This window comes from Lepisosteus platostomus, chromosome 6 (assembly GCF_059453375.1).
Source record: "Lepisosteus platostomus isolate fLepPlt1 chromosome 6, fLepPlt1.hap1, whole genome shotgun sequence".
Classification (NCBI taxonomy): domain Eukaryota; kingdom Metazoa; phylum Chordata; class Actinopteri; order Semionotiformes; family Lepisosteidae; genus Lepisosteus; species Lepisosteus platostomus.
The window spans coordinates 6,729,304-6,743,434 of NC_142616.1; the positions used below are offsets into that span (position 1 = coordinate 6,729,304).

Below are 14,131 nucleotides of genomic sequence, written 5' to 3' on the forward strand. Positions count from 1 at the left end.
TTTTAATGCAATATAGGTGCAAACTAGATTATTGTATCTCATATTCTTCTACTGATGGATGAATTGCACACCAGCATTTTATTTTACTTTTCTAGGGAGATTTGAAGAGATAACAGTGTTTGCTTTTGTATGAAAAAACACTTTGAAAAATGCCAACAAAATGCACAAATGTCATCAAGCTCAATGTGATAGACAAGCAAACAAGAAAAGTGAGACCTAAGGAGGGATGAAGTAGCTCAAGTAGGTAGCCATGTCAGCATGCATAGGCTGCAAAGGAACAAGTAAAGGCTTATTCCATGCTGTAAAGACAAATAAAGAAACACAACATTTCAGCTGTGGAGACTTCTTCAGGTGTCAAGACTTGAAGAAACGTTGTGTTTCTTTTCTTCTCTTTACAGCATGGAATAAACCCTTTACTTGTTCCTTTGCAGCCTAAGTAGGGATATCTGCCTATATCTGTGTAATGACTAGCTTCCTCATGCCCTCTGCAGTGTGACTCACCTGTCACATTGACCTCCACTACACTGCTCATGGCCTGAATCCCCTTTCCCTGGGCTTCCACTCCACAGAGATATTTCCCAGAGTCCTTCAGCCTCACTGCTGGAACAGAGTGTCTGTCCTCTGGTCTGGACCTCAGGACTCTTCCGTCCTTAATGTAGGTGTACTGCAGTTCAGGGGTGTGTGCAGGGGTGTTTAACTGGACGGTGCAGTGCAGAGTCAGAGTCTCTCCTTCCCAGACAGGCCCCAGGGGCAGGACTGTGAGACTGATTCTGTGGAAGAGCTCTGCCCAAGAAGAATCAGATGTCATTTATAGTCCTTGAAAGACTTTGTGCGACAGAAAAAGGACAAAAACTAGTATCTTACATACTATTGTAGTAAGCATTCATATGCTTAATGATGCTCCCATGTTGTTTTCTTTTTTTTTGCTTGTTTAATGCATTCTTTTTAGCTTTTAGCTTCAAGAAACCAGTCCTCGCAAGTTAAAACATAATGATTTCAATCACAATGACTTGTTTTTCAATCTAAGAACAAGTTCTGCTGCTGCTACAATTTAATTAAGGAGATATCATTGCAAATATACTAGCAAATATACTTATCTACTAGCTCTGTTGCTTTGTTGGAGAGCTGATGAATTGTAAAACTGTCTGTTTTATTATTTCATTTGCGTCAGGGCTGATGTTGGGGAACAACCAGGCCAAAACAAATGGCTTCACCTCTCACTGTGATTCCAGTCTCATTGCTTCTTTTTCTGATCCCAGTCCCCACTGCCTCAACCTCACACCAGTACTGCCCTGTGTGATTGCGCCGGATCACCGGGATGGTAAGAGTCTTCTCTGAGCTCTCAGATTTCCAGTCCCCTCCTTCCTTCACGTAGGAGAAGTGCAGCCTTTCGTGGGCTTTGTCACTCAGTGCAGTGTGGCAGTGCAGAGCGACAGAGTCGCCCTCCGTGACTAAGCTTCCTGGTTGGACTGACAGGGCAGGATCAGTGAGTTCTGTGAAAGACACACATAGAGGGATAGGGAAATCTTGACAGTCATTTCTGTGTCACCCCCGACACCAGCAATTTCTGTTCTGACTAGGCCAACAGTTGTGTATCTGGTAGAATAATCCTTATTATCAATGGAGTGTCTGGTGCACTAAAATGCTTTGGGCTCATCTGTGCTACACAATGCAAAGCAAAGTCATTGTGTCAAATTGAATGGTGGTATTCAGGCTTTCAGCACTATATACTGTAAATGCTTCTGGAAGTGATTTTGGGAGACCAGTTGTTTGCACACACCAGTTGGTAGCAATCCAACACAACTGCAGAAGATGAAGTGCCCTGCATTAAAAAATGCTTCAAGTGAAAAAAGTGCTCTGCGATCAATCTCCAAACCTACTTTTGTACCTTAGACTACTGCGACCAGCATTATCTGTGTAATACTCACCCAACACGATGAGACTGATGGGTTGGCTGGGGTTCAGGTAAAAGGGTTTCTGTCCTCGTGCAGCCTGACACCAGTACTGGCCAGTGTGAGACAGATTAGCAGGGCTGACGATGTAACTGGAGCTCTGGCTCTTGTGCTCTGGCTTGTCTAGAATGTCTTTGTACCAGTAAAAGCTCCAGCCTGGAGAGCTGTCCTCCACCACACAGGAGAGGGTGATTGTGTCTCCTTCAAACACCTCTGTGTGCAGACGCTGCAGGGAGAGGACAGTTCTGGGACGGGTGACTGAAACAGAGAAAAATGACTTTAAAATAGAAAGAATTCTTCAATTTACCCTAAATGTCCTATTAATTAACAAGGTGTCTTTCTTCACTTCACACTGTATTCATAGTGTCAATTCATGTGGTTCAATTCTATCGGTTTCTTAATTTTCTCTTTAGAACATCCTTTTATCCTTTAATTCACCAAATTGGCTGCCTAATTTAAATTTCTCATAAATGAAAGGGATTAACTGTCACGATATTAGTTCCCCCTCCTTAAGGGTGCTCCAGCCCTATCACTCAAGACTTTATTCCATGCACCTGCTCCCTATTCCCTGCCCACCTTAAAAGCCAGGCGCTGACGCTCATCCGGGCTCTGCATCTGATTTCCATATCGTGCGAGTCCGGGACCAGGAAGCGCCTGGTCCCGTTAAGGTTTTAATCTCGGTTCCCGTTCCTGTTCCCCGTCCGCCGGTTCCGACCCGGCCTTCGTGGTTTTTTAATTCTTGCTCTGATGGATCTCCTGGTTTTGGACTTACCCTTGCGTTTTGGATTTTCCCTAAGGACTACTCTCGGATTGTTCGCCTCGGCCACACCTCCCCCGTGCACCAGCGCACCTTGGACACGTCCCCCTGTCTTCAGCCCCGTTTTCCTGCATGACGTTTCCCTAGTGTTTCCCCTCTCCGTCGGACTGTGTCGTCCGCATAGGGTCCGGAAAGAACTGTTCGTTACATTAACCTTTTAATACTCCTTGGTGTCACAAATCTCCAGAGGTGATTTCCACCTGGTATGACGTCCCCTCGGACATTTTGTAATATCTTTGTAAATATAGACAGTAGAGGCCTGTTTCAGAGCTTCAAATGATGCTACCAAACACACAGCTAGACAGATCACTTATAGGAATCAACAACATAACTGCAAGAGACCCCTGTGGAATTCGACAGTTGTTAATTTGCACTCTGAGTTTTCAGCTTTTTGTTTGCTGTCATATACAATATGTTTGTTTTGCTTTAGCATGATATTCACCATTTTGATTTGTTCTGCTGTGGTGTTGCTGTTATTTCACTGCTCTGCGCTCTATTTCAACCTATTTCTATCATTATCTGCAACAGCACCTATTTCTTATGAGATGTATCTCATTGTTCCGACATTAAAGTGCAAGGAAAGGCTAGATTTGATCCCGTTTTCCATATAGAAAAGCTGCAAGTAAGAGTGAACGAGACACCATACCCTGTACTTTCAGTTTGACTGGACTGCTCTTTTTGGAGTAAGATGGATTCTCCCTGCTCCTGCCCTGACAGGAGTAATGTCCTGTGTGTGATTCCAGAGCTGAAAGGATGGTCCAATTCTTATCTTCAGACTGGTGAACTGGAGATGTGTGTTCATCTTTGTACCACCCAAAGCTCTGCATCGGATAACTTCCAGAGATGGAGCACCTCAGTACTGCAGTCTCTCCTGCGTGCACCTCTGACCACTCCTGTCCCAAGGATATCACTGCTCGGGGCCGTTCTGCAGATATACAGGAAGGGAGTACAACATAAACTATGAACTAGTATATCAGCAGTGTGTCAAAGCAAAGCGATTCTCAAAAATTACATTAGTGCTTGATCTGCAGCTTACTGAGGATAACCCAGACACCAGCTCTATAAGATAATACCAGCACCAGGCTCTGAAACACCACTCTGTGTTAGGCTTTTCAGGGGAAATGACTCATCTACATTTACATTTCCAGTTCCAGCTGGCCCATATCTGTATATGTTATGGTTGACAGAACATAATATTAAAGGAAATCCCTAAAGGATGTGACACAGTCAATGAAAAATAGATATTTTGTTGCTGTTTCTGTCTGTGATTCTGTTGCCTGTACGGTGTTAGGAATTAGTAGTAAGGATCCTATGCAGAAAACCAGGGCGATCTCCAGAGGCGTAGTCGATAGAACAGTCCGAGGTCTGAAAGCCGATGGTAGACAAGCTGGTGCAAAAGTACAAACCAGAAGTGAAGCCATAAACCGAGAGGAAGCCGAGAGTCTAAACCAGATCGGGAATCAAAGTTCCAAAGCCAAAAACCAGGAGACGTAATTGAAAAAAGAGCCAGGATCAGGAAGCCAAAAACCATGTAGTAAGTAATTGCGAGAATCAAGGTAGCTCTAGCCAGGAAGAACCCTAATACTGAGCACAGTGGAGAGTGTGAAGCAGCATTAAATAGACAGGGGTAAATGGGCTAACTGGAATATAAAATTCAAATTTTTGGAATAAAAACCTGCAACCACATCAGAGCGTGATCACAGTATTCTAATTTTTTTTTTACTAAAGCCCCATCTCTGATCCCCACAGGGAAACGGCTGTGATTCTCAATTATTTAAATGCTTGGTTTTACTCACCCAACACTTGCAGGGTAAAGGGTTTGCTGGAATGTTGTTCTACAGGGTCACTTGTCATCACAATGTAACAGCTGTAGTCCCCACTGTCAGATATTGAGACTGAACTGATTCTGTACTGACTGTGGTTTATATGAGATTCGTCCTGTTTACTGTCCTTAAACCAGAAATAACTCCAGATCTTGGAGTCGCCATCGACCTTACATTCCAAGGTCACCATGTCCCCTTCAAATATACCACCATCTGGGGGGTACGACATCACTATAGGCTCCCTGTTAATGGCTGAAATGAGATGTATGGATTAAAACTCACCTCTGAATCACACCATTAATATAGTCATACATTGACTCATTTGGACAGAATCATTTTGGAACTTTGTTCTTTGTACACTAACTGCAGTGGTTACTTTAAGTTTCGTTTCTCTTATGTCTAAAAGTAAACATTCACCATGAGCACAACAAAGCAATATTAATGACTATCCAATAAATGTAGAAAATATTGGAGAAATATAGAACTGCTGTGTAAATAATACAAATATGTAAAATTAAATAATAACTGATTAAAAAATAAAGATGAGAGAATTAGAGCATTAGTGCCAAGTCAGTATTTAGATAAGTATTGTTACTGAAACTGATATGATGACATCTAAACATATCATTTTATTTTGCTAAAGCACAGCATTCACAAGTACAGATACTGTCGACCTATTTTCTTCTTACATTCCAGTTGTATGAAAAATGTTTTGAAAATTTTTTTACACTAAATGACACGTAAAACTATTCTGCCAAAGGGTCTACAAGAACCAGAGGGGTTTCCTTGAAGTTAAAGTTTCAGATAAACTCTGGTAAATGTGTATTTCAATATGTAAATCTGGTCCACTGGTCCATATATTTAGGGTGCTGTCCTTTTCCTGAAAAATTACTTGCTCACTCACCTCCAATACATGAAACCAAGGAAGTATTTTACCTCTAAATCTCAACATGTATACAGGGATATATTGAATCAGTTCAGGCAGAAACAGGAATCATTCACATTACTATCATCATTTATTGTTCTGTAGTTGTTCATTTACATTTTTGTACTAATGTCTAAAAGGAATGCATTCTCTAAAAATATTAACGGTGTGCAAAATATACAGGAACAAATAGGGACTGTTTAATAAATCTAAAAAAATGTTGTAGAAATAGTAAATAACCACGTAAATAAAGTTGATCAAAATATGTTAGTGATAGTGGAGCAAAGCATTATGTTCTATTCAGTATTTACAGTCTTAGTTAATGCACAGCATTCAAAAGTACAGATACATGCTCTGTCAGCTTTTTTCTTCTTAATAACCAGGGGTGCTGGCCACATGTTCTTGAAAGAATTCCTTGCTCACTTACCTCCCACATCCAAAAGCCAAGAGGTGCAGTCGACCAGAACTGGAAAACAAATGTAATCAAAATAAATATTAAAAGTACTCCCTTGCCTTGGTCAGAGTACAGTGAAATAGCAGTTATTCCTCTCTTGGGTTCATGCAGGCATGTTCAGACACTCAAGTAATTTCTGCACTTAAACATCCTTCGAGAGCACCAGGCATTATTAAAACGACTATTGGAAGGAGAATTAAATTTTCTGCTTTGGGTTTGCAGAAACCCCCCAAAATATTTTTGTCTTCCTGTCCACGCTGGAATCTTATTTGTGGAATCTATTTGGAAGTTTGTAAAAGGACTTACAAAATTGTGGAATGTGATGATGAGCAGTGTAGTTCATATTGTACCAGAGAGATTAAATACATTCAATTATTTACAAATGATTAAACAATTTTTTGTTTACTCAGCTTATTTAATATCAGTGTTTCTTCTTTCCTGCAGAACAAAATAGAAAACTATATTATAGTTTTATATATATAGTCTATATCTATATAGACTATATATATCTACTGTATATATCCTATAGAGAAACCCATATACCAAACCCAGAATCTATATAACCAACATAAAAAACTATACAACGTACATAAAACATATTGAATCTATATGGAAAACTACATAATCAATATAATAAAAAAAACACAGAACCTAAACAGAAATCTAATTAAACCAATATAAAAAACAATTGACCCTATATGGAAACCCATATAAAACAATATAAAAATCTATAGGATCTATAGAACTACAGTATATCAAAAGGTTATGAACTGATTCTATTTTTTGTTAGTTCATTGCCATAGTAATCTTCATTTTCTCCTGCATTGGAAACTAGAGATATCTTTGGACCTTGATACCTATTATTCCAATAATATTTTGTATTTATTCAACAGCAAAAATCACTTGTATATTTCTCTACCACTGAATGCTAGACTGGGCCTTCTTCCTTTAAAATATTATTCCTTTATCTTGGTACTTACTAATCAACATGATGGCCTTAGAGAAATGCATCTTTTCTTCAAAGAACAGGTGGTCATATCTGCTGGGTAGAAGATATTTTGCTCTGGGTCTTCCTAAGTTATGAAATAAATCTTGAAAAACTATCCATCCTACAGCCTTGAATTTCTTTTTAATGTTTTTTCTCTGATCCTTTCTGCTGTCTTGACTCACTTGTTTGTTGCTGTCTTTTGCTTCTGACTAGAAATATTCCCCAGGTCTACTGTCCTGAGCAGGTTAACCCAAGTCACGTACATCTGGCAGGTCTCTTTGTGCGTTACGTGAAACACAACGCACTAAATATAGATACGTTTTTTACAAGATGTGAAGCCTCTGTCGTCTTAGACCACAGCCTGCAGTAGAGGCCCAGCAGAGTTGAATTCTAACAATTATTGTGCACTGGGGTTAAGAGCTTCATGATTATTGATTACCAAGATATTTCATTTAGAGGTATGTGGAGATAATCAGAGGTCTGGGCAATTGCAATACTAAATCTTTAGCATAAGGGCTTCAAAGTCATGTGTAAATTCTTTGTTACATCTAAGATATAAAGAGAACATTGACACATTCTCAATTAACTGCTATTTAAAACATTAATGTGCCAGGTACAATAGTTTGTGCATTGGCATAATCTCAAAAAAGTAAATATTAGAAATAATAGTTCAGTAATAATTACAGATCAGTGGAGAAGATCATATTCAGATAAAAATTACTAAGTCTGAAACAGATTTCTGAAGTATGCCGTCATGTAAAAAAATATTTGCACTCTCTTCATTAATTATTCAGAATAATTTGATTTGTAAAAATCATTAAATATTTACATTATCTATGGAGAGTGGACAATAACACTGAATGCGAGTTAACAGGTATCTGTACTAAAAATATTGAGCTTATGGTATTTAGCTGCTTTTTTAAAATCCCTTTAAGTTTCTTAAAATAGTGTTAACACTTAGAGCAGAAATAGATGACAGTGATTCAGTAATACCTCGTTGTACAAAATGAGTCTCTATAAAAAATGTTTAGCTTATGACTTAGCTTCAATTGAAATAATTAATACTAGTATTTCCAAAGATAGTCTAGCTTTATGATCTTATATACAGCTAAACTATCTTCTGAAATACCAGTACTAATTATTATATTTAAAACATGATTATAAAAATTTTTAAAATACCATTTTTAATGAGTGAGATTTATTTCACAGACTTGGACAATAATCCTAATTTGAAACTAGTATTAAATACAATATAAAAAGAGTAAAGAGAAAGACAAATAATACTGAGTAAGACATGGTGATCATAATGCTTTACGTACTCCTTGAGCTGAGATGCTCTGAAATGCACATACCATCTTCAAAACAAAGACACAAAGGTACAAAGAACATATCAAAATACATGTACCTTGAAATACGTTCTGTAAAACTAAGAATCATGTTAGAGATGCCTTTGTCTTTGCATTATTTTATGTTCATATGATCTTGTGTCCTAGAATAGTCCTAGCTCCCCAATGTGATCTGTCTAACCAAAGCATTGTGTATATATTTATCTCCCCACTATATATATTTATATATATATCTCCACTTGTATATATATTTTTGTTAATGTCAAGTGCTCTCACACTCATCAACAATATGTGTATGTCAGTTATCTAATTTGGTTACCCAAAGTGTTGTCACGTCCTCTACTCACCACATTCTCACACTGAAACGCACCCGTACTAATTACACACCCTGAGCACTTCCGCCAAACGACACCACCCCTGCAAATCGGCCAACCACGACACTTCTTCAATCAACGCACCTTCTTCCTAGCACAGTACTTAAGCCCTTTTGAACCCTCTGCTCTTCGCCTGGTTTTGGTTGTTTGTTTGTTCACCTCCCTCGCCTTCGATTCTGTTTTCCTTCTGGCTCTTTGTTACAAACCACAAAACTCAACCTCGACTACATCTATTGTCTCGCCCTTCGGATTTGGAAGCCTACTCGTTTATCTCCTCCTTTTGACTCTCAGATCTGCCTTCTTGACTACGACTTCAGCCTTGCCCTTCTCTGGTTTGGAAACCTTCTCTCCTGCCTTTTCCTACGATCCTCGGAACCCGACTCGGACTTCACCTCTCGTCTAGCTCCTTAGTTACCGCATAGGGTCCATCCTCCCATCTCCTCAGCGGGTCATTCCTGACGAGTGTATTCCACCAGTGTATTTTTTCTAATGTGTAGAAAGCCACAGGTGATGCAGCAGACATAAACATATAGAGATGTTCTTTCTCTTTAATTTTCATCATTACGCATCTATCCCATCATACTTACAACTCCAGTCTATATTTGTTTCATCCCTCCCCTTTTCTCCATCCTCTGTAGGAATGCAAAGAGTCACAGAGCAATCCAATGAAGGTTTTAGATCAGGTTAATGGTGTTGAAAACAGAATTTTCCGGAGAACACGGAAGGAGACACACAAAGCGTATTTCTCACAGTAGGTTGAATTACAACAGCGTGACAGATGGTTTTGTAGTCTGAGTCCAGCTCTGGTCAACCTATATTATTACCATTGAGGGAATTGCTCTTAATTCAGGTATAAGTCTTTTATATCTTAAACACTTGTGTCTCAAAACTTTCCACTCCAGCAGTTGTGAAAGTATGTAGTTCCACTTTTGTATGTATATGTTGAACTGGCATGTCTGTTGTAATCTCAAGGCATGACTGCCATATGTTCCTGGCAGTGTTACAAAAACAATGAGGAACAATGAAGAACGTGCTTAACTGCTTCTTCACGTGCACAGCTAATCCCTTTTATGGACAAGTTTTACAGACTTTTACGGACTTTACAGTATAAACAGTACAGGGCTATAAAGGAACAAGTGAAGGTTTATTCCATGTTGAAAGGAAAAGAAAAGAGACACAACGTTCTGACTGTGAAGCTTTTTTTAGGTGTGAGGGAGCGAGGAAAACAGTTGATAAAGCATTGGAGAATAAAAGACAGGAGTGGAGAGGAGGCTCTTGTCAGAATGCAAACAGAGAGATCAGTATGATCATGGCCATTAGAAATGAAATGGGAAACTATGGGCTTGGAGAGATCTTTGATCCTCTCAGCCCTGACGTGTTCCCTGAAGCAGTCTCCCAGTCTCCTTCCCATCTCACCAATGTACTATAGATGGCTGGGCATTTCCTGCAAGAGATGCAGTAAATGAGGTTACTGGATGTACAAAATGTCATCTTAGTGATTGTCCAGAGGGGCCCATGAATGTGCCTGGTTTTGGATATAGATTTACAGGTGATGCAGTGAGTTCTGTTGCTGGGGAAAGTGCCTGGTGTGGATGATTGTTGATGGTGGTCAAGGGAACTGTGAACAAGAAGGTTATGCGGATTAGGGGGTCAGAGATATGAGATGATGGGGCAGTTAGAAAAAAGGATGACTGGTGAAAGGATGAAGAAAGGATGACCAGATGACTATCTCTTCTCAGTAAAGGCCTCAGTTTTGTACCAGTCTCCAAGACGTAGGACATCTCCAAAACCCATGTTGACCTTGATGCTTTTACCACAGGATCTGCCTCAGAGCACATTTTGCTGATGACACCTTTTCACTGGCAGCTGATAATCGCTGCGTATTGTTCTTTCTAGTGAATATGCTGAGTAAGACATATAAAAATCTGATGTTTCAGATTTGATATCCAAGAGGTTAAGTAGTGTGTAGCAGAGTCACCTTGGGGTTCTGATCCCCCCACACCCCACAGTCAATGTTTATTTAAGATAAATTGATTTTTAACGGCACTGCAAAAGTTCTTTCAAAAGCGTAACAAAAGTGTTCTTTCAGGACTCTATGCAGACGACACGACCTGGGGTAGACTGAGGAAAACACGGGGAAAAAGCATGCAGGTTCGGGAATGAAAACAGGGGGCCTGTCCATGGTGAGCTGGTGTTCGGGGGAGGTGTGGCCGAGGCAAACAATCCAGAAATAAGTCCAAGGGGGAAATCCGAGGGGAGGCAAAAGTCCAAAGCCGGGCGGTCCATCCAACACAAACGAGATTAAAAACAGGAACCGGGTCGGGACCGGCACGGGAACGGGAACAGGAACAGGAACTAAAAACTTGATGGGACCAGGCGCTTCCAGGTCCCAGACTCGCCTGGTATGGGAACCAATGCAGAGACCGGAATAGAGTGAGCACCTGGCTTTTAAGGGGAACTGAAAAGGGGGCTGGAACAAGGAGCAGGTGGGGGAGATGAGTAAAAAACAAGGAAGAGTTGGAGCATCCTTAAGAGGAGGGGTTTACGAACATGACATTAACACAATGCAAGTGACCACCAATATCGTCTAAGTCAAACCAGATGGTCTGGTTTCACTGTAATAAAACATTTTTCTAATAAACCTTGATAACAAATAACCACACAGCACAACATGTAAATGCAATACGTTTTCACCAGCAAAATCAAAATTCAGCTCGACAGGTCTTACATCAAATGAAACAAGACAATTGAAGCATCACAAAGCTGTTTCCCAATCCAAAGTACAGCAAAGCAATCAATTTCTACAGGCAATTTATGTCTTGATGCAGTTCAGAACAATTCTGAAGTCCATTGATAATTGATCGATACCTCAGCAAAACACAATTGGAAAAGCAAAATTTTGCCAAAATATGTAAAATCCCAAGACCTTACTTTGTAAACCGCAAAGGTACAATGAAAAAATAACCCATACAGAGAAGTCTGTACTCATCTCTTGCTCAGGGTTGTCTGAAATGCTAGTGGGTTTTGGGGCTTTTCAAACTGGGCACCTCTGAAAAAGCTGACCTGATTGGTTCAAATACCTGTCATTCATTATGTTTTCGACCATTCAGATGACTATGGGGAAGTACATAAATCTATAAGCCGATTCAGAACAATATTTTGCAATTGTCTTTGTCTATTAGGTAATGATCAATCAGATTCATATCATTGTCTTCACTGCTAATGAACCTGCCCTTAGTGGACAAGAGTTTCCACAAGAAATTAGGAAAATAGGGGTTAAAGATGAGGTACAAGTTACCCTGATTAGACTAAATGGGAGGATTCAGCCACAGGAAACAAAGAAATAGCCCAGAATTAGCAAACAGAAATGTTTTGCTGAGGATCAACGATTAGCATATGGATGGACTCTGTGCAGGTAGGGTATCACAAAACACTTAAGCAACAGGGAAATCTAAGGTTGTGGTCAAAGACTAGCAAAAGGTTCAAGAAGCCAAAAAAACTAGGAGAAACTTCACAAAAGGAGTCCAAGACAAATTCCAAAAATCATTGGGTAGCCAAAAGTCCAAAGGCCAGGAAGGATTCCAGAGAAGGTATCACAGTAATAGGTCTGTGGCTCACAAGGTCTAAACAAACACTGAGCACTGAATGAACAGAGAGCAGGGTTTAAATAGGCTGGAGAGAGTGGTTGAAGCACTTACTCTTGGTTTGGGTGTCCTCTGGTGGAGGGATGTTGGAACTGCAACAAGAAAATGGACATGAACTTGTACTTCAGGGTATAAAATATTCTGTGATTTGTAACCTTTTGTAGCAGAAGAAACTGCTAAATAAGCCCTTACATGAACACATCAAAGCTTTACATTTGCTTAGCTATTACAAGCCTTTTACCTTTTCTCAACACGTAAAGCAATGACATAAAAGGAATTTGAGGAAACTTCCCATTATGTACAAGAATGCAAACATCGTGTATGGTATGTACTGCAATACATACCTGTACAGTTCACACTGCATCTACATACATACACTTGCCAACATGGACAATAATAGCAATATCAGTACAGTACTCTATCTGACATGTTGTACATTAATAATACCCATTATATCAATTTGTCAGACATTCTATGCCTCTCAATGTTAATTTTAAAGCAGACTTAGCTTCATATCCTGGTCATGAAAATCAATGCCATAAGTGTAGGCTGAAATACAGTGGGGATACTTATACCTGAGATCTTCTGCATACATAATATTCACAATATGCACATAAATAACTCCACCACTTCAGATCCTTTTTATTGGAGCCCCTGGAGGTCTTCATGTAAAGCAGCCCAGAGTCTTCCTGTTCTAATAGTGCTGCTGTCTGAGGAGAGACACTGGGGAGGGACTCAGGCTCTACTGTTGGTATCTGTTCATTCAGCAGTGACAGTAGACCCTCTGCAGCCATGATGGTCTTGAAATATATCTGTTTCGTTTTACTGCCATGTAACTACAGGCATACATCTGAACATAGTTTTGTTCACTTTGGGTAGTGTGACACTGTAATACAAATAACTGCAATGTAATGAGATTATCAGTTCTTTCATATTCACTTATTTATTCTGTTTCCCAGATTTCCTTTCTGTTTGCTTAAACACGCCTTTCATCTGGTTTCTTACAATTGTCTTGATATTCAAGAAATATTGGATGGGCTGCAATTAAAGTTAGGAACAAATCAAACACAATTCTTCCATAAAGACTGTTGATCCCTCTCCAGACCAAGAAAAGAATCTTTCATGTGCAAACCCATTGTTTCCTGTTTGTCTTCCTCTGTTAGCATGTTTCTGTTGCAGATGTTGTGTGTTTAAATATGAATGGAGCCAGCAGGTGCCTCCTCTTGAGGAAATGTATGCAAAGCAAAGAGCCCAGAGTGTTTATCTCTCCGCAGCGAGGTTGATGTTGGCCAGGGTGTCAGTGCTGTCTCACTCCCTGCTCCATCTCCTCTTTCGTCGAGTTCAAGATCTGGGCATTTCCCCTCCTGTTTATGTTCATGTCCAGTGTGAAATGTAAATTCTTTCATTTTAATGATTGTTTTCAGTCACAATATCAATATCTAGATATCTTTTCTTGCAGACTTCTAAGTTGCATTTTTATTCTTGTTGCAGGGGTTCATTGCGATGTGGTGTTGACACAGCCTGAACCAGAAGTGAAGAGGCCAGGAGAATCTTTTAAAATCTCCTGTAGTGCCTCGGGATTCACTTTCACCAGTTATGCCATCTCTTGGGCTAGACAGCCCCCTGGAAAAGGACTAGAATGGCTGGGGTATATTAACAGCGATATGACTGTCTACTATGCAGATTCAGTGAAAGGAAGAATTACTCTCAGCAGAGACAACTCTAGAACCACAGTGGAGATACAGTTGAGCAGCTTGAAGACTGAAGACATGGCTGTGTATTACTGCGCTCGAGGCCCACAGTGAGAA

The 14,131-nt window shown here is 39.9% G+C and overlaps 1 protein-coding gene across 5 annotated transcripts in view; it reads right to left on the minus strand.

Moving 5' to 3' along the window:
- LOC148659799 (Fc receptor-like protein 5) overlaps positions 1 to 14,131 on the minus strand; it is a 35,233-nt gene that overhangs the window by 4,206 nt on the left and 16,896 nt on the right. For 3 of the 5 annotated variants that reach the window (XM_088633963.1, XM_088633959.1, XM_088633961.1), the window contains 3 exons: positions 1,929 to 2,210; positions 1,215 to 1,493; positions 502 to 783 (listed from right to left, as the gene is read on the minus strand). In XM_088633963.1, coding sequence (XP_088490089.1) covers positions 502 to 783; positions 1,215 to 1,493; positions 1,929 to 2,210 — 843 coding nt within the window. Of the gene's footprint in view, positions 1 to 501; positions 784 to 1,214; positions 1,494 to 1,928; positions 2,211 to 3,415; positions 3,695 to 14,131 lie in introns of all 5 variants that reach the window. The other 2 variants (XM_088633960.1, XM_088633962.1) reach the window with 1 other exon arrangement.